Source organism: Myotis lucifugus, unplaced genomic scaffold (assembly GCF_000147115.1).
Source record: "Myotis lucifugus unplaced genomic scaffold, Myoluc2.0 scaffold_15, whole genome shotgun sequence".
Lineage (NCBI taxonomy): Eukaryota > Metazoa > Chordata > Mammalia > Chiroptera > Vespertilionidae > Myotis > Myotis lucifugus.
The window spans coordinates 14112438-14138966 of NW_005871063.1; the positions used below are offsets into that span (position 1 = coordinate 14112438).

General features: G+C 36.5%; 1 protein-coding gene across 2 annotated transcripts in view; it reads left to right on the top strand.

Annotated features, from left to right (window-relative positions):
• The window catches only part of ITGB8 (integrin subunit beta 8), a 78289-nt gene that overhangs the window by 35628 nt on the left and 16132 nt on the right, over positions 1–26529 (top strand). The window contains exons 3-8 of one of the 2 annotated variants that reach the window (XM_006085061.3): positions 462–633; positions 9164–9410; positions 11777–11942; positions 12515–12673; positions 19726–19821; positions 23141–23230. In XM_006085061.3, coding sequence (XP_006085123.1) covers positions 462–633; positions 9164–9410; positions 11777–11942; positions 12515–12673; positions 19726–19821; positions 23141–23230 — 930 coding nt within the window. The remainder of the gene's footprint in view (positions 1–461; positions 634–9163; positions 9411–11776; positions 11943–12514; positions 12674–19725; positions 19822–23140; positions 23231–26529) is intronic. The other variant, XM_006085062.3, reaches the window with a different exon arrangement.

Sequence of the window (26529 nt, forward strand, 5' to 3'; positions counted from 1 at the left end):
TTTTCTGTACTCAATTAAGCATGTGACTTCTGAGGACTCGCTCTCATATTCCAAACATAACAATACGTAATAAACATACCAGTTGAGTTCTTTGAGAACTAAGGCTTAAATCTGAAACTGCTGAATGGTCTATTTTGGATAAATTTTCTTCTGGAGCAGTCTCTCCAAAGTAAAATATTACGTTGGTATAATTTTACAGTGATCAGTTAACAAAAGTACTTGGTTTAAATCTCCTCTTTAATATTCATTTTCTTCTTTTTAAATAAGATTTAGGAATTAAAGCTTACTTAAAACAAATTTGCCAGTACTCTTATTGGAAACAAGTGGCTCTTTGGGATAGTTGCATAAATGGTGCAATATTAGAAGATGGCTTCTTTGCAAAATTTGTTATGTGGTTTTTTTTGGTTTTAATTGAGATGATAGGCACTAAAAATGTCAGTGATTTTCCTTCTTTTAAACAGGATTTCATTTCAGGTGGATCAAGGAGTGAACGTTGTGATACTGTTTCCAATTTAATAAGCAAAGGATGTTTGATTGATTCAATAGAATACCCGTCTGTGAATGTAATACCAACTGAAAATGAAATTAATACCCAGGTGACACCAGGAGAAGTATTGGTCCAGCTGCGACCAGGTTTGATGATTTTCAAATAAATCATGATGATTATTAATTTGAAATTTTTACTTGCTCATATTTAATAATTTGTGGCAGGCAGTATTGTTGTAGTGAAAATAAAAGTGGGCTCAGAATCAGGAAATCAGAATTCTAGCCTTTATTGTGCCTATAGCTAGCTAGCTGTGTGGCCTCAGACACTCCAGCAAACTTGACGGCACTATTTTATAATTATGTGTTTCCAGACTTGATCATGCTGTAGTGTAATTGTATTCTTGCCCTACTGCCAGCCCTGGAAGAAAGAGAACATATTTTATTCCACTCTGTTTCTCCAATGCTGGCATATAGTAAGCATTCTATAAGTATTTGTTGAATTTATTGGTTGAATAATTAATTAGTAAGAGATGTGAATTAAGCTGTCCTTAGAGCCTTTGTGACTTTTAGACATAAACTTTTAGACACAAAACTACAATTCATAATTGTCATAATTAACTTGAACAGCTTTGTGATGGCCCCTGACACTAGTACATACTCTACCTCCTATATTTCCTCTGTACTTGCCCTTCCATCGCATTGTTCCACAGTTTGGCATAAGTAATAGGCCACTAGAAATTATTTCTTTTCTGCCAGTGTTAGAGAATCCCAGTGTACAACCACATATGGTGAGATAAATTTAGGTACACAGGTGTGCATCACTCAATTAAATGTTTAGCTTTAACTAATATGCAAGCCTTCATTATTTTATTCTGGGTGATCTTGTCCTGTCATTAAATTTTTAAATAACCATTACTGACACACAAGCTCCCTATTCCAAAGCTGAACTATTTCTTCCACACTCTTGGATTACCAGAGAAACAAAGTCCATTTCTTTTTTGGCATATTCCAAGCTTCCAATTAAAACTGTGCTTGTCACCATATAAAACAATTATATAGCACAAAGTATGAGCAACAGTTGGGAAAGGATACACACAAAAATGAAAGTAAGATTGTGATGCTTGCCACCTTCTGTTGCTGCCATATACAAAGTGGCTTAGACAACAGGAATTTATTTTCTCACAGTTTGAAAGGCTAGGAAGTACAAGATTAATGTGCTAGCTGGTTCAGTTCCTGGAGAGGACGAGAGAGTAACAGAGAGAGAAAGATATAGTGAAAGAGCTCCCTTGTGTCACTTCTTATAAGAACACTAACCCCCTCATAAGAGCCCCACCCTCACAACCTGATCTAAACCTAATTATCTCCCAAAGGGCCCATTTCCAAACACCATCTCATTGTGAGTTAGGACTTCAACATATAAATGGAAGGGGCACAATTTAGTCCATAGCACTTGATAAATAAAATAATATTTTCAAAGGTCATGAAATAATTTCAGAAGTAAATCAAATTTTAGACAAGAAAACTGATTTCCAAAAAGTGGAACTTTTTATAGGCCAATATCTCTGAGTACTGTACAATAAAATTTGAAATCACTATGAGAGGATGAACAAATCCTATCTAATAATAGAGAAACATGGTAATTAACCATAACTTCACTACCCTTCCCATTGGCTAATCAGCGAGATATACAAGTTAACTGCCAACCAAGATGGCGGCCGGCAGCCAGGCAGCTGAAACGAACAGGAGGCTTGCTTGCTCCAGTGACGGAGGAAGCCAAAGTTCCCTGCCTGCCTCAGCCTGCTCTAAGCTACACTCTAAGCAACAAAGTTGCAATTATAGAAGCTAAACAAGCTCCGGATACCTGCTTTTAGCCAGCTTCGGCCTCAGAGCTTAGAGCGGCAGTGATGGCAACAATGTTTCAATATAGAAGCTAAACAAACCCAGATACCTGCTTTCAGCCAGCCGCAGCCTCAGAGCTGGAACCGGGCCTCAGAGCTGGAGCCAGCTCTCAGCTCCAGTGACAGCTATAGAAGGTAAATAAATTCCAGAATAAAAAAAAAGAAAAAAGAAAAAAAAGAAAAAAAGGAGAGGCTGGGAGCTTCAGTTGCCCACCAGCCCGAAAACGGCCCTCAGCCCCTCACCCAGACTGGCCAGGCACCCCAGTGGGGACCCCCACCCTGAAGGGGGTGTGACCAGCTGCAAATAGCCATCAGCCCGTCATCCAGGCTGGTCAGGCACCCAAGCAGGACCCCCACCCTGATCTGGGACACCCTTCAGGGCAAACCAGCCGGCCCCCACCCGTGCACCAGGCCTCTATCCTATATAGTAAAAGGGTAATATGCAAACTGACCCTAACAGCAGAACACCTGGGAATGACTGGTCACTATGACACACACTGACCACCAGGGGGCAGACACTCAATGCAGGAGCTGCCATCTGGTGGTCAGGGCGCTCTCACAGGGGAGGAGCTCTGCTCAGCCACAAGCCAGGCTGATGGCTGCCAGTACAGCGGTGGTGGTGGGAGCCTCTCCTGCCTCCTCAGCAGCGCTAAGGATGTTGGACTGCAGCTTAGGACTGCTCCCCGCTGGCAAGTGGACATCCCCCGAGGGCTGCCGGGCTGCCAGAGGGATGTCTGATTGCCATCCTGGCCCAATCCCCCAGGGAGCAGGCCTAAGCCAGCAAGTGGTCACCCCCGAGGGGTCCCAGACTGAGAGAGGGCACAGGCCGGGCTGAGGGACAACCTCCCCAAGTGCACAAATTTTTGTGCACCAGGCCTCTAGTATTAAATAACAGAGAAACTCATAAAAACTTCTACATAAATTCTATCACCAAGTATAAATAACAACTGTAGTCATAGACTATTTAATAATAATAATAACAGCAAAAACCATCAAGATATATGGTATGTGATTGAAACTGTTCTCAGGAAAATTCAAAATTTTAAATGCTTTTTTTATTAAAGAAGAATGAAAAAAATAACTAAGTATCCAAGTAAAGGTATAGGAACAACAAAAACAAAATCACCATAAGGAAAACAAGACGAAGGAATTCATAATTTAAGAATAAAACAAAATTAATGAAATGTAAAATAGAAATAAAAAAGGAAAATGAATGTATAAATCCAAGAGCAAATTCTTTATAAAACCTAATCAAATAGATAAACTGTTGGCAAATCTAATTAAGAAAAAGAACAAAAAAGCAAATAACCTAATTATATAGACTATAACTAGAGAAACAAATAATGGGATAAAAGACTTTAAGAAAATGTTAAACACAAAAATCCATGGTAAAATGTATAAATCTTGATAATATAATTTTGTAGAAAATATGTGATTAAAAATTGACTCAAGAAACAAGGAAACCCTAAAAAACCTAATGAAGATATAAAAGTACACATGAAGTGTATATACAATTTACCTCTAACTAATATGACTATGTCCTTTAAAACTGTCTTTTTAAAAAATATTTGAAGATTTGAAATTACAAGGTGCATTTTTTTTCTACTGGTTTGTTACATTTAAATTTATACACATCGATGACTTTAGCTTGGTCCCTTTTTTATATATAATGGTGATTGAATCCTCCCAAGACTATAAATTAACAGTTCAAAAGTTGAAAAATTGTTTCACTGCTATTTCCACAATGATAGTAATGATAATAATGGCATAATGGTATTGAGGCAGGAGAAAGATTGACAGACTTGGGAGATAATTGGGAGGTAGCATCCTCAGAGGTTTGTGATTGATGATGAGTGTGGGCACACGTGGGCTCAGGTTCAAGCATCTAGGTGAGAAGGGGAGGGTTGCCCTCTGTAGAGGGGGTGGTAATGAGTTCAAATTGGGACTACTTGGGTTGAGGTAGTGACTTATCTGTATGAGGCTGAGTTCAGGGGAGAGATACAGACTGGAGATAGAGACATGGGAGATGTCAGCATGAGATGATAAGTGAAGGCAGTATACATGTGATCATTGGTAGTAGAAGAGTGAAAAGAGAAATGTTTTGATGTCTATGTCAGTTATTATGGGCTTGATTTTACTCACATTCCCTCTACTATTTGAATTTATGTTTGAAAATTAATAAAACTATCTAATGTGTGTAAGTCATCTTTCCAACATAGCTATGACATAACTATAATAATAAAAGCATAATATGCTAATTAGACCGGACATCCTTCTGGACCACCTTTTAGATGAAGCCAAGGCTGCGAGGGAAGCCCATGTCCCGGGTGCCAAAGGGAAGCCGGTGCCAGCAGCCGGGGGAAGGGGGAAGGAAGGCCTACTCTTACACGAATTTCGTGCATCGGGCCTCTAGTATTTTATAATCTGCATATATAGCAAAGAGTCATTAAATTAGGTTTATTAAGTTCATCTAAACCAGTGGTTCTCAACATTCCTAATGCTGCGACCCTTTAATAGAGTTCCTCATGTTGTGGTGACCCCCAACCATAAAATTATTTTCGTTGCTACTTCATAACTGTAATTTTGCTACTGTTATGAATCGTAATGTAAATATCTAATATGCAAGATGTATTTTCATTGTTACAAATTGAACATAATTAAAGCATAGTGATTAATCACAAAAACAATATGTAATTATGTGTTTGCCAATGGTCTTAGGCAACCTCTGTGAAAGGGTCGTTCAACCCCCAAAGGGGTTGCGACCCACAGGTTGAGAACCGCTGATCTAAACAATGCATTGTGACATCAAAGACATCCCAGCTTTGGTGCAGAATATATAGGGCTATATTGTACTAACTCCAGATATATAGAAACATCACTCTTCATAATGTCAAAGTCCATTCCACCATTATACATATAAGAGTTGAGTGTTTGCCCTAACTGGTTTGGCTCAGTGGATGGAGCATCAGCCCAGGAAGGGTCGCAGGTTCATTCTGGTCAAGGGCATGTACCTTGGTTGCAGGATCAAACCCCGGCTCTGGTTTGGGTGCGTGTGGGAGGCAACCAATTGATATGTCTCTCTCAACATCAATGCTTCTCTCTCTGTCTCTCCCACTCCTTTCCACTCTCTCTAAAAATCAATGGAAAATATCCTTGGGTGAGAATTAATTAAAAAAAAAAGAGGTGAGGGTTTGATACAATGCATACGTAAGTGTAAATTGTATCTATTCCCTAATATTGTTGTAATTTATTTGGTTTGGTTATAGATAATCATTTTATTGCTTACTGATAAAAAATTCATGACATTCAATATAACATCTATTAAGAATTTTAAAAATAAATTTATAAATATTTCTATAACACCACATACTTACTAAATGTTTAAAAGAATGTTAGGACTATATAAAAATATGTATAATATATAATAAATATTTAAAATGAGCTTTTAAAACGACATTTTATTTTATTTTTCACTTCTTAAACTATACTTTTTTTTCTTATTTTTACCTATCAATCCTATGGAAAAGTAATAACAGAAATAGGTCACTGATCCTAGTTGATGTTCCCTCAGAACACTGAAATGAAATCTTTAGGAAAATAGGAAAGAGAAGAGAATTCTCTAATTTTGGTTTAGAGTAATACAATCCTATATAAAAAAGGCTAATATGCAAATCGACCGAATGGCGGAACAACCATTGTTATGATGTGCACTGGCCACCAGGGGGCAGACGCTCAATGCAGAAGCTGCTCCCTGGTGGTCAGTGCGCTCCCATAGGGGGAACACCGCTCAGCCAGAAGCCAGGCTCATGGCTGGTGAGCTCAGTGGTGGTGGCAGGAGCCTCTCCTGCCTCCGTGGTAGCACTAAGGATGTTCGACTGACAGCTTAGGCCCGCTCCGTGTGGGGAGCGGGCCTAAGCCGGCAATTGGACATCCCCCAAGGGCTCCCGGACAGTGAGAGAGTGCAGGCCGGGCTGAGGGACACCCTCCCACCCCATCCCCGCCCCGAGTGCATGAATTTCGTGCACCGGGCCTCTAGAATATATGATAAGGATTAGTATAATCTATACTTCACTCATTTAAAAAATATTTCAAACTTGATTCATTTTAATATTGTAAACAAAAAAGTTCTCTATTAGTGCAGCTTAATTTAAAATGTAAGATTTCTCAGGTATTCTTCCTAAATTCAATAATTTAAAAAAAAACACATAAAAATGCAGAAATTATGCATTTCCCCCCCACACACCTGCACATATACCCCATTTTACCCACCACAAAAATTCAGAATTGTGCTGGAGTCTGTGCTTTCCTATTTTATACCAGTCTCATTCTTGGGCCTTCTCCTTCCCCTGCCCAAGTATAATTAATAGTAATTGGCTGCTCTTTCTTCCTGCTACATTTTTGTATATTCTGTTATGGTTTTTCAATTTCACCTTATGAAGAACATTTTAAAATTATCTTTTCTTAATGCCCAGTCATATTTGTTGTAGCCAGTACTTCAGAGATGCTCACTCCATTATTTGAGTGATTCAAAATCATGCTAAGAACTTTTAATTAATTCTTTGGGCTATTCAAACCAATACTGGCAGTAACTCTAAGTAGGTCTCAACTTTCCTCCAAGTCCTCTTTCTCATTCTATTAAAGGATCTGAGCCTTTAGAATCTCAAAAGATATGAGAATGAAGCTTTCCTGGAGATAATAATATACATGGTAGTAGCATAAACATTTGGGGGCTAGAGAATCCTTTTTCCTCTTAAAGAGAGAAACGAAGACACCCCTAAACTGTGGGAAAGAAATCATAGGTATTAGCTTCTTACTGTGATAAATATGTGGGCTTTTTAAAAGGCTATATGTAAATGTGCTTCAAATATTGTCCAGTTAAAGAACATTTATAAGTGGCTATGCATGTACAAAACCTAGAGGCTTCAGAGATGGATAGACAGTTCTTACCCTAAAGCTGCTCTAGTAATAGTAATGATAATAATTACTAACATCTAGTGAGACCAAGATTTGTGTGCTGGGCTATGAGCAACTGGCATATGCTAAGGGCCCTGATGTGACTAGCATTTGCTTCGAGCTCCCTGAATAGGCCTCTAAGGACTGTGTTTTGCTGATGCTTCACAGACTCTGCCTGTTGGCTGAGATAACCAACAATATAACAACCTGCACAATACACTTAACTGGTTTATTTTGCAATGACTATAAAAAACAGACAGCCATTCATCTTTAGACAGAGCCACCATAAACTGCAATGATCCACCGAGATGAAAATAACATGTGGCCAGTGCCTAAGGCCTTCAGCCGTATCTCCAAGTCAATGATTAAAAAGCAACTACGCAATTTGTCAAAATATAAAAATAAAAATGTTTCAATACTGACCCACACATTAAAGTTCAAAGTCCTCCTCATGAACCGCACTCCCCAGTTCTACTCCATTTCTGTTTTTCACCGATCCAGCCCTATCTGCCAAATTCTATCATTCTCCCGAATTAAAATGCTCTACCCACATTGCAGATACTTCTACATGGTCAGGCTTTTACACCAGGTACCTGAAAGCTGAGCCCAGCTCCTAAATGTAAGGACTGAGAGAGTTGGCTGAGCTCGATGACACATGCCAAATTTCTCCCCCAAACTCTTGGGCCAAAAAATTAGGAGTGTTACAGTAAAGGCGTTTCATCCATATGTTGGCAAATTAGGAATGAATGAATAGTCCTTTTCTCCCATAATTATTAGGTATCAGAAAAAAAAACTTATTACTTTTAATGCATTCCTTAATCTGGCTGGAAAACTTCTGATTTGTGAAATAATTTAAGAGAAAATACTGCTACTGTTAAGCACATTAAGACTGCAAATACCGGTATGACTGGCTAGATTCGAGGATACCTTTAATGGATAGATCAGACTACCAATTATGCATACAAATTGGTGTTTTTAAAAAATATTTCCATTCAAAATATTCTCCATGGACAAATAATGACTTACAAAGCATTTGCTTTATTATTTAAAAAAGTAAAATTCACAAAGTATTTAAATTGATGTTTTCACTATCTACTTAAAAAAGAATACAGAGCTACCAACTCTGCAGGGCTGTCCCTGGGAGGCTCCCAAGGCTCTCCTTGTGGTCACCCTCTTCTCACCCAGCTCCCTTGCCTCCATGACCCCTCCGCAACATGTTTATTGAGAAAGAACCCAACATGGTCCTCACTGTGGCACTGCTGGCTACTGTTCTTTACACCACTTTCTCATTCCTTCTCACAACTAATTGCTGAGAAGAATCATATCAAGTAATTTTGATGATGTACTAATTGTTTTGAATTGCTTAATATACTGCTCAGTAACAGAGTTTCACATCTCATATATAAATATGCCTTAATCCAAAAGAATGAATTTATACCTGAAAGCAACCTTTACATGAACATAGCCACCTACTCTCTCTTGAGATGGAATGCTGCTTGCTGTCTTGTGCTGTGCTTTTCTAGATACTAGAACTATAGGTTCAGTTGGTAATAAATACATTCCCTACTGCATTTATATTGAGCTGGTCCATTTGATGATATTATCTCTATCTGCCCTATAAAATAGTGAGAAATGCATTGTAAAAGTTGGAAACTCACACATTTGTGTGGTTTTCAAACTGCCTTAAAATTATTCCAGAATATTCCTGATTTCATAAATTATGCACAAATTGGTTATTATTGTTCTATATCTAAAATGTGACTTATTGACAGTTTATCCTGAGATATTTAAAATAAATACATGATATTTATCTTTCTTTGAACTAGGAGCTGAAGCTAATTTTATGCTGAAAATTCATCCTCTGAAGAAATATCCTGTGGATCTTTATTATCTGGTTGATGTCTCGGCATCAATGCACAATAATATTGAAAAACTAAATTCCATTGGAAATGATTTATCTAGAAAAATGGCATTTTTCTCCCATGACTTTCGTCTTGGATTTGGTTCATACGTTGATAAAACAGTTTCACCATATATTAGCATCCACCCAGAAAGGATTCACAATCAATGCAGGTATCTAGTGTTTGAGGTGGATATCATAATGCTGAATGAAATTTTCTTCGTATTAAATCTCACTGTTTTTATATAAAGAAATTACTAAATTTTCTATTTTTGTTTTATTAGAGAAGTGAAAATATTTGGAGGGGAAGTATATTCCTATCTGAAAACTTCCGAGATTATCTGTTGCTTGGGCTTTTTATTTTTTATTTTTTTCAAATATCATTCACTTTTTGTCACACATAAAACACAAATAATATGAGTAATTTTGGACAAACCCCCAATAATCAGGCTTCCATGTATGTAAATACCTCTTTAAACATTCTGTATTTCTCCTTTTTGATTGCTTCAAATTTGTTGAATTAAGGTTTGTTGAATTTATACTACTTATGTTATCAGTACTGCGTCTATTTCCCCTTACTGTATTGTGACTATGGATTACGCTGTTACTTATGACGTGACCACTAAGCAAATTCAGCTAACACATGGAGGGTAGGTCATAAAATGAGAATTTGCATTCTAGAAAGAGCCCTTTTTCTTTTGAAAGTCCAATTCTAAATAGCATATGCCCCACTATAAAACAAAACTGATCTTAAGAATACAAGTTTCTCCCAGTAGTCTAATTAGCCTGTTGAGTTTTCAGAGAGAAATATAAATGTTTAGTGCCTCCTTAATAAAACATTTCATTTTAACATCTTATTTCCTACTTCCATAAATAGCCCAGGCCATTTTATAGTAAGTACACACACTTATTAACAAAACAGCACTGCCATAGTGCAGCCAGGAATGAAACACTGCAGGGGGGTTCCTGAGATTTCTCCCTGCAGGGATGCACCTGAGAAATGATGCTCACTTTTTGGAATACCATGAAATTCTCAAAACAATTTTTTAAAATATTTTTATTGATTTTAGAGATGAAAGAAGAGGGAGAGAGAGAGAAACATCAATGATGAGAGGGAATCTTTGATCGGGTGGCCTCCTGCACACCCCCTACTGGGGATCGAGGCCGCAACTCAGGCATTGCCCTTGACCAAAATCGAACCCGGGACCCTTCAGTCTGCAGGCCAATGTTCTATCCACTGAACCAAACCAGCTAGGGCTCAAAACAATTTTAATGAACTTTGAATGTTAGTCAATAATTGCACACCAAGCATCAATTTAACAAATAGCACAATATTTTAAAATAATCTAATAATAGTATAGTATTTTCACTAAAATCCTAAAAAACATTTCCTAAAAAGTGTTTTTCAGTTGTTCCATGGTCAAATGTGATAGGAAATCACTACAAATTTTTATCTCTTCAAAATTAACACTGCATATTAGCATAATAAAGTCCCTTAAGTGTCCTATCATCATATATAATAAAACCCTAATATGCAGAACAACCAGTTGCTATGACGTGCACTGACCACCAGGGGACCAGCAGTTGGACATCCCCCAAGGGCGCAGCCAGGCTGAGGGATTCCCCCCCCCCCCCGTGCACGAATTTCATGCACTGGGCTCTAGTCTATATATATAAAAGGCTAATATACTAAGTGTCCAACCGTCCGACCGGTTGCTATGATGTTCACTGACCACCAGGGGGCAGACACTCAACACAGGAGCTGCTGTGACGTGCACTGGCCATTTACAGAGAAACGGCAGAACTGGTGGACCTTGAAAATGATTTCAGGCTTTCTCACTGTGCACAATATAGTCAAACAATACTGCAGTTAAATATTGTACCCTTTGATCTCCCTGCATGATCTACAATAATCTGCTTTGTGTTGATATTTACTGCTGTGTTGCTGACAATTACCTGAAAATGAAGTTGGGGTGCTTCAAAAGTTTAGCTACATCAGAAAGCAGATCTAATTAAGCAAGTTTATTATATATATATATATATATATATATATATATATATATATGGCTAAGTTGACTCGCGCATGCACAATACATATAAAGCTCTCGCTGGCGCCAATTGCACGTGTGTGTTTCAATCTGTCAGTGTCAATCGTGAATTTGGTTGACATTTCTATTACAGAGAAACGGCAAATCACGATATTAAAATATTTCTTCTAATTAATTTCCTTTCAATGTGCATGAATTCATGCACTGGCCTACTAGTATTATATAAGAAACATGTTTAATGTTCTTTATTTTTTTAACACCAAGTTATTATATTCCTATTTCCTACTTGCAAAGTAATACTGACCAATATTGAACTGTCCTTTGACTTTATAAAGTACAGATTTTATCTAATAAAATTTCCTTGGCAAAACAAACAAAAAAACAACTATTACCTTCTCACACCAACCACATAATTTTACTGTGAGTAATATTTTGGATCTTTGAAGGAAGCATAGCAAAATAGAATTTTCATTTCTTCTTTACCCACACAGCGACTACAATTTAGACTGTATGCCTCCCCATGGATACATCCATGTACTATCTTTGACAAAGAACATCACTGAGTTTGAAAAAGCGGTACATAGACAGAAGATCTCTGGAAATATCGATACACCTGAAGGAGGTTTTGATGCTATGCTTCAGGCAGCTGTCTGTGAGGTAAGAAGTTTCACACCATTGAGTGTTTGTGCAAATGCAAAACTCCCCAAGAATTTAGGATTTTCATTTTCTTTTTGATTTATGGACTGAAAACATAGCATAGAAGAATACCTATATCTCTTATTCATCAGCAATGTTACTCATTTTGGTCTATGTTTAGGACTGAGGAGCTAAATTTGGAGTGGGTTATAAATAGGAAAAGATAAAAGGGAAAGACTAACTTATGTACTTAGAAAATCATTTCCAAAAGGGTTGCGCTTTCCACTCACCCCCAGGAAGCGCCAGCTGCCCAACTCACATCACGTTGGGTGATCTGCACTTCTTATACCTGGCTTGTCTTCACTGGGGATCACAGAAATCTCTAGCCAAGAGCTATTGTGGTCAAGTGGCTGTAATAAAATAGAGAATATGGAAATAAAATTTAATTCTATTTATGAGACAGCATTGTATTTATGAACATCCTTCAAGCCTGACTTGATGTCTGTGCATGTGATCTTATTGTTTACTTGAGAGAAAGACCACAGTACAAATCTATGTTATTGTACAAGGTCTAATTACATGTTTCTTTTAAGAGTCATATTGGATGGCGAAAAGAAGCTAAAAGATTGCTGCTGGTGATGACTGATCAGACATCTCATCTTGCTCTTGATAGCAAATTGGCAGGCATAGTGGTGCCAAACGATGGAAACTGCCATCTGAAAAACAACGTCTATGTCAGATCAACAAGCATGGTAATGTAGCTATAGCCTCTTAGTAGTTATGACTATTGGTTGAAGCATAAGTTTAAGTGGGCAATTCAGCTATTTCTGTACCAAGAAATTACCTCAAGGAGCATCACACATAGTCAGGATAAGCCATGAGAGAGAAGTTCTGGAACAATGAAATCTATAAATGCTGGTCAATGAAATATAAAGCTAAAATACTTTGACAACATCTAGCAGCTGACTTTCTGATGTGCTACAAAGCACTATATTTACGAAAACAAAAGTGATAGAAGAGCTTACTTTCATGCAATTGAAGGACCCTAATATATATATATGTTTACATGTATACCTCTGCTTTATATAAATAAACTCGTTCTTCAGGGTTAGTATCTAAAAACATGAAGGATTGGTAAGAAAAGTGTCTTTGGCCTAAGGAAGCCTCACAATATAACAGGTGGAGCTGGGGGCCAGGGGGGCAGGGGGGAGTAAAATAAGGCCAACTTTCAATATTCTGTATCTCACTCCTGCCCTATGAAGTTTATCTATATTTAGGGACTTTTCTTTTTAATCAGCAAATATCTGGATTGCTTCCTGAGGGTGTTTTAGCTCTGAGTCACATATTTACATATACTCTCCTAGTATCATATCTTTCCCAGCATTATTTATGCTACATGTAGAAAATCAACTGCATAAAGCATCATTTATTTCTGACATTGACACATATTTATACATTCATACAAATATTAGAACAGAAACTTCCAAACTTTCTCAGATCTTTGTACTCTAGTGTCTCAGTAATTTTCCCCCTGGTGCCAGTAAGCCAAAACAAAAACCAAACCAAACCAAACAAAAACCTGACCATTCTGTTTTTTAAGTAGTCAAGTCCAAAAACCTTAACTATTTATGTCCTAAAAACTTAGCAGTCAGTTAAAATATAATACACATTAGGAAACTCATATACATATATTTGTGTCATTCTTAGTAAATCAGTTACTAATGGGAACTTCCAAGCCTTGGAATCAGATTGGACATGGCCGCCCTCATTTCCTGTTTCATACTGATTTTCATTCTGCCCAGCTTTGCAAAGACACATGTCTTCTAAAGGAACCAAGCCAAAGATAGTCTCAAAACTGTGAACTACACCCAGGTACCTGAGAGATGCCAAGTATCACTGTGTTTCCCTTAAAAATGTAAGACATTTCGAGGCACCCTGGTGAGTGTACTGCAGTACTCCAAGACACCTCCTGCTCAGTTTGGAAACTGCAATATTTAAAGCATATAAATTATGCTGGAAAGTGTGTGGTTCCCATGAGTAAAATTTAAATTGTTTAAATTTAGTTAATGTGGAACACCCTACCAGACTTATTGAAAGTCTAGAGGAGCAACTGTACTACGGCATAAAACAAGTTCAACCCTTGGTTGGTTTAGTCTCTTGAAGGCAGCCTCAAATTTTAAAGATTTTAAAAGTTAACTAGAATTTGAATTTAAAAATGTAGGGTTTGGAGTTATTTCAGCTATCTTTCCCTTTGGTAATTCTCTTCTACTCAGCCACATTTCACTTTGGTTGACCCATCCATTTCAATTTAGTCATTTCTTATCTTTCCTTTCTTCTAGTTAACCTCTTTTAATCTGAGATGGAATTTCAATTTATTTTCTTGGGAGTGGAAAAGACAAGAGGAATTATTCTATTGTGAAACAAGGAGAAGCTTTTCTTAAAAATAAAAACAATGATCACATTATTCTCAAATTGCCATGCATTATTCTTTTGAAGTCTTGCCAAGTCACTGAAGTCATCTCTCCATAATTGCATTTTAGAGGGTGCTGTTGCTCATCTAGGAAGGATTCCTTAAGGCAAGGAAATGTCTCATAATTTTAGACATATGCCATGCCATATAACCTTGTGGAAATAAATTATAACTCTGGTGGAATTTTACAAACTATTAGGGCTTTTATGACAACAGGAATTTGTATAATCTATTTAGTCTCAGAATAATAAGAACAGTATTTCTAATATGGCCAAACTAAAGTATATAATAAAAATGTTCACCTTACTTCATGATTCCTATTTTATTTCTCTCTACTTAACATTGCATAAAAATGTAACTTTTTAAATTAAGTAGAGAGATAAGATCAGTTTACAGTGTTAGCACTTTTGGGCGTTATGAACATGAACAATCAGGAAAGTAAAGGAACTGTCCCCCGGGTAGAATGCCCCAAAAGAGTTTTACTAGTAAGTCCATGTGCAGTAGGTTTTTTTAAATATTGTTACAACTTTTAAAACTAACAACATGTCTGTTATCAGCTGATTGCTCTCTGAACTATCTGCTTTAAATTGTAAATGTCGTGAGAATAATGACTTCAGTAACTTCAGAACAGACCTAATTTTGAATGCTTCTCATACTAGCAGTAAGTAACCAGGAAATGATCTCTGCAAAAAATATCTAGTTTATTTTTTCTTTTAAATTGAAAGCAAAAGTTGCACACAGAATAAAATGGGCCAGGCTTACACTAGCACTGCTTTTATAATGGCTCTGGTAATGAGAAAAAAATAATGGTTTGCCTCAGTGACACAATGAAAACAAAATGTGACGAAAATATTTATGAATTGCAGTGTTCCAACTAAATTATGTTTTAGTTCACATTTAAGCACAAACCATTTTATTACCACTCTCATTGATTGACAAGCATACAAAAATTATTAGTCCATGTCCCTCACTTCAGTAACTAAGACATCATGATTACAATTGATACTGGGTCAGGCAGGAGCCACAAACTCAAACGCTTCAGGGGCCAGTTACCAAGGGTACATAAATCAGACAAGTCAAACAAAGCATACCCAAGAGCCCAATATCTAGCCTTTAGTAATGGCATCAAAATGTGTTTCATTAAGTTTTTGAGTGAAGGCTGTTTTTTATTAGGCAGTCGTTGTGTGGTGTTTGTCCCTTACATTTACACACCACCACCCAACAACTCAGTGAGCTTCAGATATTGCTATCACCTCCATTTTATAAATAGGAAAATGGAAACAGTAAAAGGATCAGGAACTTGCGTGTGGTCAGACAGCCAAGCCCTAATCAGTATTGCTTATGGTAAATGCCAAGCCGTGTGACATCAGGACATGAGCTGCTACTGACCGCTAATGCAAGCTTAATAATTAGAGAATGGTAAGTAAAAGCCTTTACACATGGTAACACGTTTAATTTCCATCATAACTCTGAGAAGTAGATATGAGTATTTATACCTCTTTTATACATAAGGAAACTGAATCACAGAGAGGTTAAGACAGCTAGCCAGTGTTACATAGCTAGTAATTGCAGAAGCAGGAGTTGAGGTTCCAAATTGTCTGTTTTCAGAGATCCTGCTCATGGTATGGTTCTCAACTGGAGCAATTTTGTCCACCAGAGGACATCTCAATGTCCAGAGACATTTTGCCTGTTACAACTGGGAGAGGTGGGCGGAATTAGCATCTAGTAAATAGAGGCCACAGATGTTGCTAAATCTCCTCCACCACACAGGACAGACCTCCAACCAAACACAACACCTGGCTTGTGAATGTCAATAGTGTCACTGATGAGAAACCCTGGTCTATGAATTTTACTGTGTAGACATGTACATAGAAAATAGGCTGAAGACACATAATGTAAAGTCTTCATCTCCAAATAAATCTCTGTTGTAAGATTGCTTTCATGTTATTTGTCTCTTTCCTCCAAAAAGATAAACTGTAAAAAATAGTCCAGATGATTGAGAACTTTAACGAAGGCATTGGGGTTTGGGGGAGGAGGGGATATCATGATATTCAATACTACAAATCCTATATTATTTTACAAAATTTTTTTATGATTCTCACTTTTATGAAGAGAATCTTAAACAGTTTTTTTTCTTTTTCTTTTTTTGCCACTACACATGCACATATTAAAATCCTCCCATAGCCTGGCCAGCATGGCTCAGTGGCTGAGCATCAATCTATGAATCAGGAGGTCATGGTTCAATTTCCTGTCAGGGCACATGCCTGGGTTGTGGGCTCGATCCCTAGTAGGGGGTGGGCAGGAGGAGGCCTCTCATCATTGATGTTTCTGTCTCTCTCTCCCTCTCCTTTCCTCTCTGAAATCAATAAAAATATATTTAAGAAATTCTCCCATACATCACGACACAGTTATCTCTTTAACCAAAATTGCTTTCAACACATCTTTCTTACCTCCTCTTCCCTCTGACATTTTAAAGTCATTTCCCACAAGTCACAGTGAAGGTGTTGGTGAAGAAGAAAAATGTGAAAGAATCCTTTTGCCCTTAATTACATTGCAGCTGTCTTGGCACACTGCTTTCCCTTCTTCCAGGAATGCCTGTTATCACTATTAATTATTTTCAGAGGTTAGAGAAACAATGTGTGATGGGTTACAAAGGGGGAGTTAGAGAAGAGGAGCAGTGACGTCACCACAACAGCTGGCTGAGAGGGAGTGTTCCTGCTAGTGAAATACTAGACATAAAAGATAAAATACTTAAAAGATAATGTGCTTCATGGAGGAAAGGGGAAGGGGTTTCAACGATGGCCATTAATCCACAACTCTCCTGTCAACAGTGGTTTATTTAAACATCTGTTAAACATTTGTAATTTTAACAAACCTGCATCAAGGTACTTGGAATTTTCTTTTAAAATAGATTTATTTTTAGGGTTCAAAATAAATGTGTTCTTTTAAGCTTAAAAGTCCAGCTGACCTTTTTTTAAATGAGCTTTTGACCAAACTAGAACTTTCTAGATTTAAATTTTGTGTACTTTTGGTCAACGTGACTTCTTGTTTTTGGAAGGGGAAAGAGATTAAGAAGGCTTCAAAAGCTGCTTATATCTTGGACTGTGAGTTTAGTATAAGCTAGTTTAAAAACATATGGATTTAATTTTCCTTAAAATATGAATGGTTTTAAAAATTAAGAAGGGGGAATGCTTGGCAAATTGTTATTATTTTTTTGTCAAAGCAAAAATATTTGAAAAGTAGTTGCTGCCATTTAGAAATACTCCCAATACAGCTAGACTTGCCTTTCCTTTACTTATTCTCTTTAATTTACTAGCATTATGCAAACTGTCATGCATTTATTTTAAGAGTGTATATATTATTAGGAACAAGGAATAAGAATTTATCTGGTAGAATTTATATTTGAGGAATTATTTTTCCATTACTTTCAATTTATATTTTACGAATTGCTCTGGGCAAAATTTTTCTTATGGAAATCCGTGTGCTAATACTTTTTCAACTTCTTCATGAATTGGCTTCATATCACATTTAAATGCAGTTCATGAAAATTTGATTTGCTTCTACCACAGCAATTATGAATTACATACCAAAAAAAGCATATTTTTTATGGTTATTATCTTAGTCCATTTGGACTGCTGTAACAAAAACCCATAAACTGGGGGGCTTACTAACAACATAAATGTTACAGTTCTGGGGAGTGGGTAGTCCAGGAACAAGGCACTGGCAGATTCAGAGTCTCGTGAGAGCCTACTATGTTTCATAGGCGACACTTCTAGCTGTAACCTCACATGGTGAAAAGGGCAAGGGAGCTTTTCCTACTGGCCCTCTTTTATAAAGGAACTAATCCATTCATGAGGGCTCCACCTTCATGACATAATCATATCCCAAAGGCCCTCCTCCTAATACCATCACCTTGAGGGTTAGGATTTCAAGACATGAATTTGGGGAGGGAGACACAAATATTCAGATCATAGCAGTTACTCATGTTAGTGATAGTATTTTAAGCACAAGGCTATCTTCTATGTCTTTGTATATACATTTAATATATGGGTCACAGAACTTAGACTATAAGCAAAATTAATAAAATTAGTTTTTTACTAAGTTCACTTATTTGCCAAAATACAGAAATGTTAACCAAGATGGTTTAACAAAAGTTTCCCTTAAACAAACACAATTAGAATTGGAGGCTAAAAGGGGGAATAAAAACTACATAGTAATTTGAACTTGAGCCACATGATACTAATTAGGCTCAGTCACATGATCTGTGGCTAATGTAACTAGACACTGGGGACCACTGCAGGTAAAGTTTGACATCACCTCTCTGAGAGGTGTGTGGTATGAAGTTGTTATTTGAGATTATGAGTTTAATTTCTAGAAGAGCATTTACAGAAAGAAAAAATATCAACTACAATATCTAACAATATCACTAGATGTACCAATTTCCAAATTGTCAGATTTCTCATATATACTAAAATAAATTTTATTCCCCTTCTACTCATCCCAAGCTTTCTCACTACTACAAAGAATGTCACAGTTGGCTCTATGTAAGTTTTATTTATCAAAGTAAAACATATTTATAATATATATATGACAAAAAGGTTAAATAGAATAATACGTTGAGAGATCTGTAAACTATAGAGGGAAGTAAAATAATGATAATTGCTATTAGTTTGAGTACCTACTCTATGAAAGAAGCTGCACTAAATAGTTCACATACTATTGTTATCTTTTTCATCTTGCCAGCAATAATGGAACCAGATACCATTCACATGTTAGAGAGGATGGACCTGAGATAGAACTTTTATCATAAAGTGACAACTTGGAATTTGAGTACAGGGTTTTCTGCTTTTAAGCAGAGTTTGTACTATATCATATATATCAAATATATATATACTAATATGTATGTGTGTATATATGTGTATGCATATGCACATATTTGCATTTAAACACTTTTTATTGAATTTTGCTTCAGAATGTGATTGTCACTAATATATCTGTCTGAATATTAAATTATCTTTCAGTTATATCACTTTGATCACAATGTTAATCTAAAGAGGCACTTAATACTTTGTGTACTATGTTGAATTCATCCCTTTTCATTAGATAAATGCTATAAGCTTTCATGGAGCTTTTGTCTATAAAATATTCTTTAATACATTGATGTTGATCTTATTTCTTTAAACAATTTAAATGTCTCCAGTAAAACCATAACCCTTCCCAACAAAACACGTTTTTATGTCAGTCATGTGGTTTCCCTCCTAAGAAATGTTTGGATATGTGTGGGATCAAGCTACTAAAGTTCACTCCCTTCTTTATTTCATTGTCCATTAACAGGAACATCCCTCGCTAGGCCAACTCTCAGAAAAGTTAATAGACAACAACATTAATGTCATCTTTGCAGTTCAAGGAAAACAGTTCCATTGGTATAAGGTATGTTCATTCCCAAATACAAAAATTAAAATGTTTGCTTTGGTAGTTGAAACTAGAATACTTCTTCAAACCCCAGGTAAAAATTATAGAGTTATTGTACTTTGTATAATCTAAATTGAATACTGTATTAACTAATGTATACTACACAGTGTCTTTAGTTAGCATGAAGTATAAATTTTCTCGATAGCAACTAGCATCAAGTGTGGGCACGGATACTTAGTGTGGTACTAACTGTGACAATAATGTAAAAATAGTTCACACTCCAACTACACCTTTTACATCTAGAGTCCTGCTTATGTGCTAGTTCTTTATAATAGACTAGAGGCCCAGTGCACGAATTCATGCACCAGTGGGGTCTGTTGGCCTGGCCTGCGGGATCAGGCCAAAACCGGCTCTCCGACATCCCCTGAGGGGTCCCAGATTGCAAGAGGGCACAGGCTAGGCCAACGGACCCCACTGGTGCATGATCAGGGCCAGGGAGAGATGTGGGAGGTTGGCCAGCCGGGGAGGGACTGTGGGAGGGCTCCAGGGCATGTCCGGCCCATCTCACTCAGTCCCGATCTACAGGACCCCAGCAGCAAGCTAACCTACCAATCAGAGCATCTGCCCCCTGGTGGTCAGTGCACGTCATAGCGACTGGTCGACTGTCTGACCCCTGGTGGTCAGTGCACATCATAGCGAGCAGTTGAGCAGCCTTAGGATATCATTAGCATATTATACTTTGATTGGTTGAACGGCCAACCAGACGACCGGACACTTAGCATATTAGGCTTTTATTATATAGGATTATGTTGGGGAATATCAGCTTGTCAATAGCAACAGCTTACCTAGATTTGGTCAAGGTCATCCAAAAAAAAAAAAGAAGAACAAGAGGAGCCATGGAAGTGGCTGACCAGCCAGAGCCTTCCCACATAAGAATAATCTTGTCCAGAATCCTTCTGGCTAGGAGAGATCCACAAGCAGAATAGACATTTGGCAGCTATGTCATTCTGGCAGCATCACGGAACCATCATCCCCCTCCACCAACACTATTCTTCTGTACCCTACTATAGCTTGCTTTTTGTAGTCTTAGGTTCTTTCTTCCAAGAAACCCTTTTTTTTCTTCATTTCTATGATGCTGTTACACCCTAATTTTCATTGCACATGTCTGTTCTTGGATTTCCTTCATCTCCTTTGTCATCCTTGTGCTTCCTTACTCTTGATGCCTTTTACTTATTTTTTTAATACTTCAGATAAACTACATTTTAATTTGTCTTCAATATATACTTGAACCCATTTCCATTTGCCTGAAGCTGGTGTTCCCTCCGTTAGCTTCCATAATACCTGGCTACTTATCATATTGACCATCTGAAAGCACTACTTTAATCATACTTCTTTCCTTAGAAATCTATAGTGAAACTTCATTTAATTCACTATTTTCCCAAATGTATATACCTGACCCCCCTTTTAATGTAACAACCATTAACATCCACAGAAGTAGGACTCTTGCCCAAATCCAATGCCCAAACCACTTTATTAATGACAGTAACAGCTTCCATTTATTGAATACTTATTATTGTCAGGCACCAAGTTTATTAATTCATTTAATATTCTTAACAACTCTTAATAATGAGGGTAATATAAATAATATGCCCAATTGTAAAGATGAGGGAACACATTTAGATTTATTTAAATCATAAGTGTGACCAAAGTGCTCCCTAAGGTAAAATATTCTCAGGATTCCCTCTGATATAAAGGAACAATTCTTTAATGTAGCATAAGAGACCATCTGGTCCCTGCTTGCCTCTCTGGACTCATCCCCTACTATTTTTGTCTTACATCTGTCCCTCCAGCCATGCTTCTAATTTTCCTGTGCACACCATTCACCAAGCTCTATCATTTGTGCCAATGTTCTTGCCATGCACCCACCATGCCTGGAAGCCCTTCTCCCTTGTTATTTGACTAAATCTTACTCATCCTTTAAGACACAGCTCATGTGTCACCTCCTCCAGGAAGCAGTCCCTGACAACCTTCCGCAACCCTCAAATGCTTCCTGGATATCCCTCCCATTAGGGACTGTGCATTCCTTCTTTTGCTTCATGTGGACATTGTTTTGTGAAGTTGTTATTTATGTACCAGTGGGATCCTTAACAATGGAAAGTAAGTGGCCTAGCAATTTAGCGTTTCCAAAGTGGTACGCAATAGGTGCTCAACAAAGGTTTTACAAACGGATTTTAAAAATGTACAGGTAATACATTTTCCCTATTACCTACAATTCCAAGTTGTTAGTGTCTACGTAGTGGCTGGCATACAGCAGGAACTTAATACTTATGAATGACAAAAATGAGTGTATAAATGGATTTCAAGACTTTCCATAATCTGATTCCTTGTAGGTTAGTTATACATCCTTCACTCTAATCAGACTGGTTTCTTCTATGTTCTTATTTCATCTATAATTCAGATAAACCCTTAAGGCTTTGCTTTCTCACCAGGAATACCTAGAGTCTTCTCCATAATTATTCAGTAATTAAAAAGATCCATCAAGAACACCTACCACATGAAGCTTCCACTTGTAACTATTTTTTTCTCCAGTCTGGGCCAACACATGATAAAGTTCATTCCATGAAACAGTCATTCTACAAAATGTTTATATATGTTACATAACAAAAGAATTTTGTAATTAAAGAAATGGTGGGAGCCCAGCTGGTGTGGCTCAGAGGTTGAATGTCAACCTATGAATCAGGAGGTCACAGTTCGATTCCTGGTCAGGGCACATGCCCGGGTTGAGGGCTTGATCCCCTGAAGGGGGCATGTAAAGGCAGCTGATCGGTGATTTTTTTCTCATCATTGATATTTCTGTTTCTCTCTCTCCCTCTCCATTCCTCTCTTAAATCAAAAAATATATGTTTTTTAAAAGAAATGGTAGGAAATGCTGCACTAAATAATGCTAAATCATTTCTGAATTGCAGGACTTCTCTGAACCTTTAATTTGCAAATGTACATTTTGAGTCTCTAAGTGAAAGAAACCATGTGTAGAACTTGGCAAACTTACTTTCTCTTAGGACCCTTTCATGTTTAAAATCTCTTGATACTATGTTCCATGGAATATACTTTGAGAAATGCTGGCCTGTACTTTGATTGGGTTTTAGGTCAGCATGTACATGCATACACACTCTTGCATATACACATATACACACCATTTTCTTTTATCATATTTTTTGACTCATGTAATGTCACTGCTCACTGGTAACTACAAGAATTTTTATACTTGTTGACTGCTAAACCATTGCTAAACCATTTATTAATTGCCATTAATAAATTTTATTGGTATATGTTCTAGGACCTTCTACCCCTCTTGCCTGGTACCATTGCTGGTGAAATAGAATCCAAGGCTGCAAACCTTAATAATTTGGTAGTAGAAGCCTATCAGGTATGTACATATATATTCCAAATAATTTTTAACCCCAGTTTCTATGACAAGGTACAAACTAGTGCCATATCATCTTGAAAGGCGTGGTAGGAAGAACATTACATTTAGAATTGAGAACCTAATTCAGTCCTGGCTCTCCCACTGACGAGCCATGGAACCTTGGGGGAAAGTCACTTCAGCCTTATGTGCCTCAGTGTGTCTCACTAACAATAAATCCAGGTTGGGCTGCAGGAAATCTAAATTTCTTTCCAAATCAAACATTCAGTGAGTCAGCAAATCAGGACTATAGAATACACTTTATTACCAAGATATTTCACAACTTCCTATATCATAAAGATAAAGTAAGAAATCCATACTGGTATTTAAAGTGGCAACCTGTCAGATAAAATGAAAACCTGGGATATAGAGATTACTAAGAGGGTTTCCTGGATCAATCACTTGATTGTCCAATCAGTTACTTTAGCAGTTTTATAAAACTAGTTTGAGCAAAAGAATCACCTTAAGAGATATTCTATTTTATTGAATGTTGTATGCTGTCCCCAGGCTGTGAAGAGTAAATGCCAAATGCCAAGATATAAAGAAACATCTGCTCTTTCAACCTTTGTCATTCCTGAAAAGAATTTTCTGTTAGGATGTTGTTATAATAGTGACTGTTACTTTAATTCCACTAAGAACCTGTTACTTTCCACATGTGACCTCATTTAATCTGCACACGTGACATATAAGGCAGGGATTAGTATTCCCATTACGCATTTGTAGACCCCCAAAGAAGCTAAGCAAAGGTCAGACAACTAACAAGCAGAAGAAGCAGGAATAGAATCCAGGTCTTCCTTAACCCCAGACCCCAAGTGATGCCACCCATTTTGTTTTGTGTTCTTTTGTTTTAATTTCACATAGCGTCCAAAGACATGCTTTATTATACCTTAAATTCATGGACAATTAATAAAGTCTCACTTCCCAAATTTCTCTGATTCCCTTTCTGACACAGTAGAGTTGAATAGCTGAAATAGTAGCCCAACCACTGTGAGAAATCCCAGGCTTCTCTACTCATTTTCTCCATGCAACATCTGCCTTCAACTTGGGTACAGATGGGAAAGACAGAAAGTAGACACAGGATAGAAAATGAAGGACTTGTTTAAACTTCCTTTTTTTAAAAAAGAAAAATTAATCTTGTGAAAAAAGTTTTTAAAGAAAAATAAATCCTGTGAGATTTTTTTTTTTTTACCAAAAAGCTGTTTGTATATCTGAAAATACATTGAATGAAGTAAGGAAGTGTATTTTTAATTCTATTTCTTTCTCACTGTTACAAACGAACATTAGGACTGGCAGAGCTTCTTATCAAAGAAAATCAACTGTGTGTACAATTCATTCCCATCCATAGTTTGTTCTCAAGAATAATCAAGATAAGGAAGGAGTTCACAGTATTAGAAGCCACCCTAGTTTTTATAATATGAACCCACTTATTACCTCAAACAAGTAATATAAATTGACAGACTTGCCTTGGTATCAGGCTGCACCAATGAAAAGGAAACAGCAGCATTTGGTTTTAGGTTTCTTATTTGCCTAGGGTAGGTATGTGAAGCCTTAAGATAACTGCAGTTCTGATTAACCTTAAACAATGAAAAATACTAGTAAATCTAACAAAAACTTACTCTGGCTAAGTAATCTTCTTAAGTTGAAATTCTGTTATTGTTTTATATATCTATATTTTCAAAATTCTTCTGAAATTTCATTTTGTTTTCACAGTCCAACAGAAACAACTCACAATTCATTGATGGAAAAAAGAATAAAAATATTTTCATTCTAACCTTTCACTTTTTGCACTTCATTTTTAAGAATTTTATAAAAGTACATACACATTTAGTACATGGTGAATGTAATTACATTTTATTTTTTTATCTTTTACATCAACACCACCAGTAGAATTAAAATGACATAAAAATCATAACTCTAAAAACAATAGTAATTCAGCTGAAATTAAGGGAAAATATATTGAATAAAACAATTATACATTACAAAAAATAGATCCTAACTCTGTACCTTTTAGTCATTAAGAGTGAAGCTTAAGCCTGTGTCTGGAGCTTAACTTCTAAATGCCAAAAGGGATCAACACTTTAGATATTTGTCTTCAACACCCTGCTTGAAAACATTGGTATAACTAGTTCAAGGTTATAAGATACGCAGAATTTCAGAAGGGCACTCAGAGTATGAGGAATTTCCTTCTGACCTGTCAAATCATCACCATATCAACCCTATTTGTATACCATTAAAAGTTTTGGTTTGCCAAAATTGTTCAATTAAGTGATTATAATGAATGAGCTCTTTGGGAGACAAAAAATGTGGCTAATATAGTCTTACCTAACCCAAAATAAAATTTACTAATTTGAGGAAGTATCTTGTTTTAAAGAGTTACTACCATAATTCCATGATTAATTGTAATTAGTATACATGTTTTTATTGATTATACCATTGAAGAAAAATTACTCAAGTAAAAGAATTAGAAGACAGTAGAAATTATTTTATTTTCTTCATATCTATCCACTCACTCTCTTTCCTTAGGTCTATACGTTATCTTTTTCCTTCCTTTTGTTTACAAGTATATGTTAAGGATTTTAGCATGTGTAGACTCTTAGTTTTATAAAATGAAAATACATACAGATCTGCATATTTAATGTAGTTTAGAATTTTTGGAACTCAGAGATTGCAATGGAGGAAATTAGTGTGTGCTTGATACATTTACATAAATGGCATTACATAAATGATTTTTCAAAGTTTGCACAAATAAATGGATGGTTTTCTGCTCAGTAAGGGGATCTAGTTCAGTATTAGGAATTGGAACAGATTTGATTGACACAAGCAAGCCTCAGGAACTTGGCAAAAATCCTAGGCCATTCATGGAGAACTTACTAATATAGGACCATATTGGGTAGGTAATTCTTTTGCCTATTGTATAGAAATTGCCTCCCAAAAATTTCCTTTCAATTTTATATTAATAAGGCATTTTAGCCTTCATGATAATCTCAAGTATTTGAAACTGAAATGTTTCTTGAACAGTTGTAAAGGTCAGAAGCATGTTTCAGATTTTAAGCTGTCAAGATTTACCCTCTATGATGGTATGTGTTCTCAATGTTTTATTTAAATTTTATTACATAATATAAATATTATTGGATTAAATGATTATGTTTGTAACAGGCTGAGTAAGATTTATCTTTGAAGTTATCAAAATGCAAGAAATGCATGGAAATATATTTAAAATAGAGCCATTAAATGCAGATAGTTTAATCTTCAGTATTTCTTAC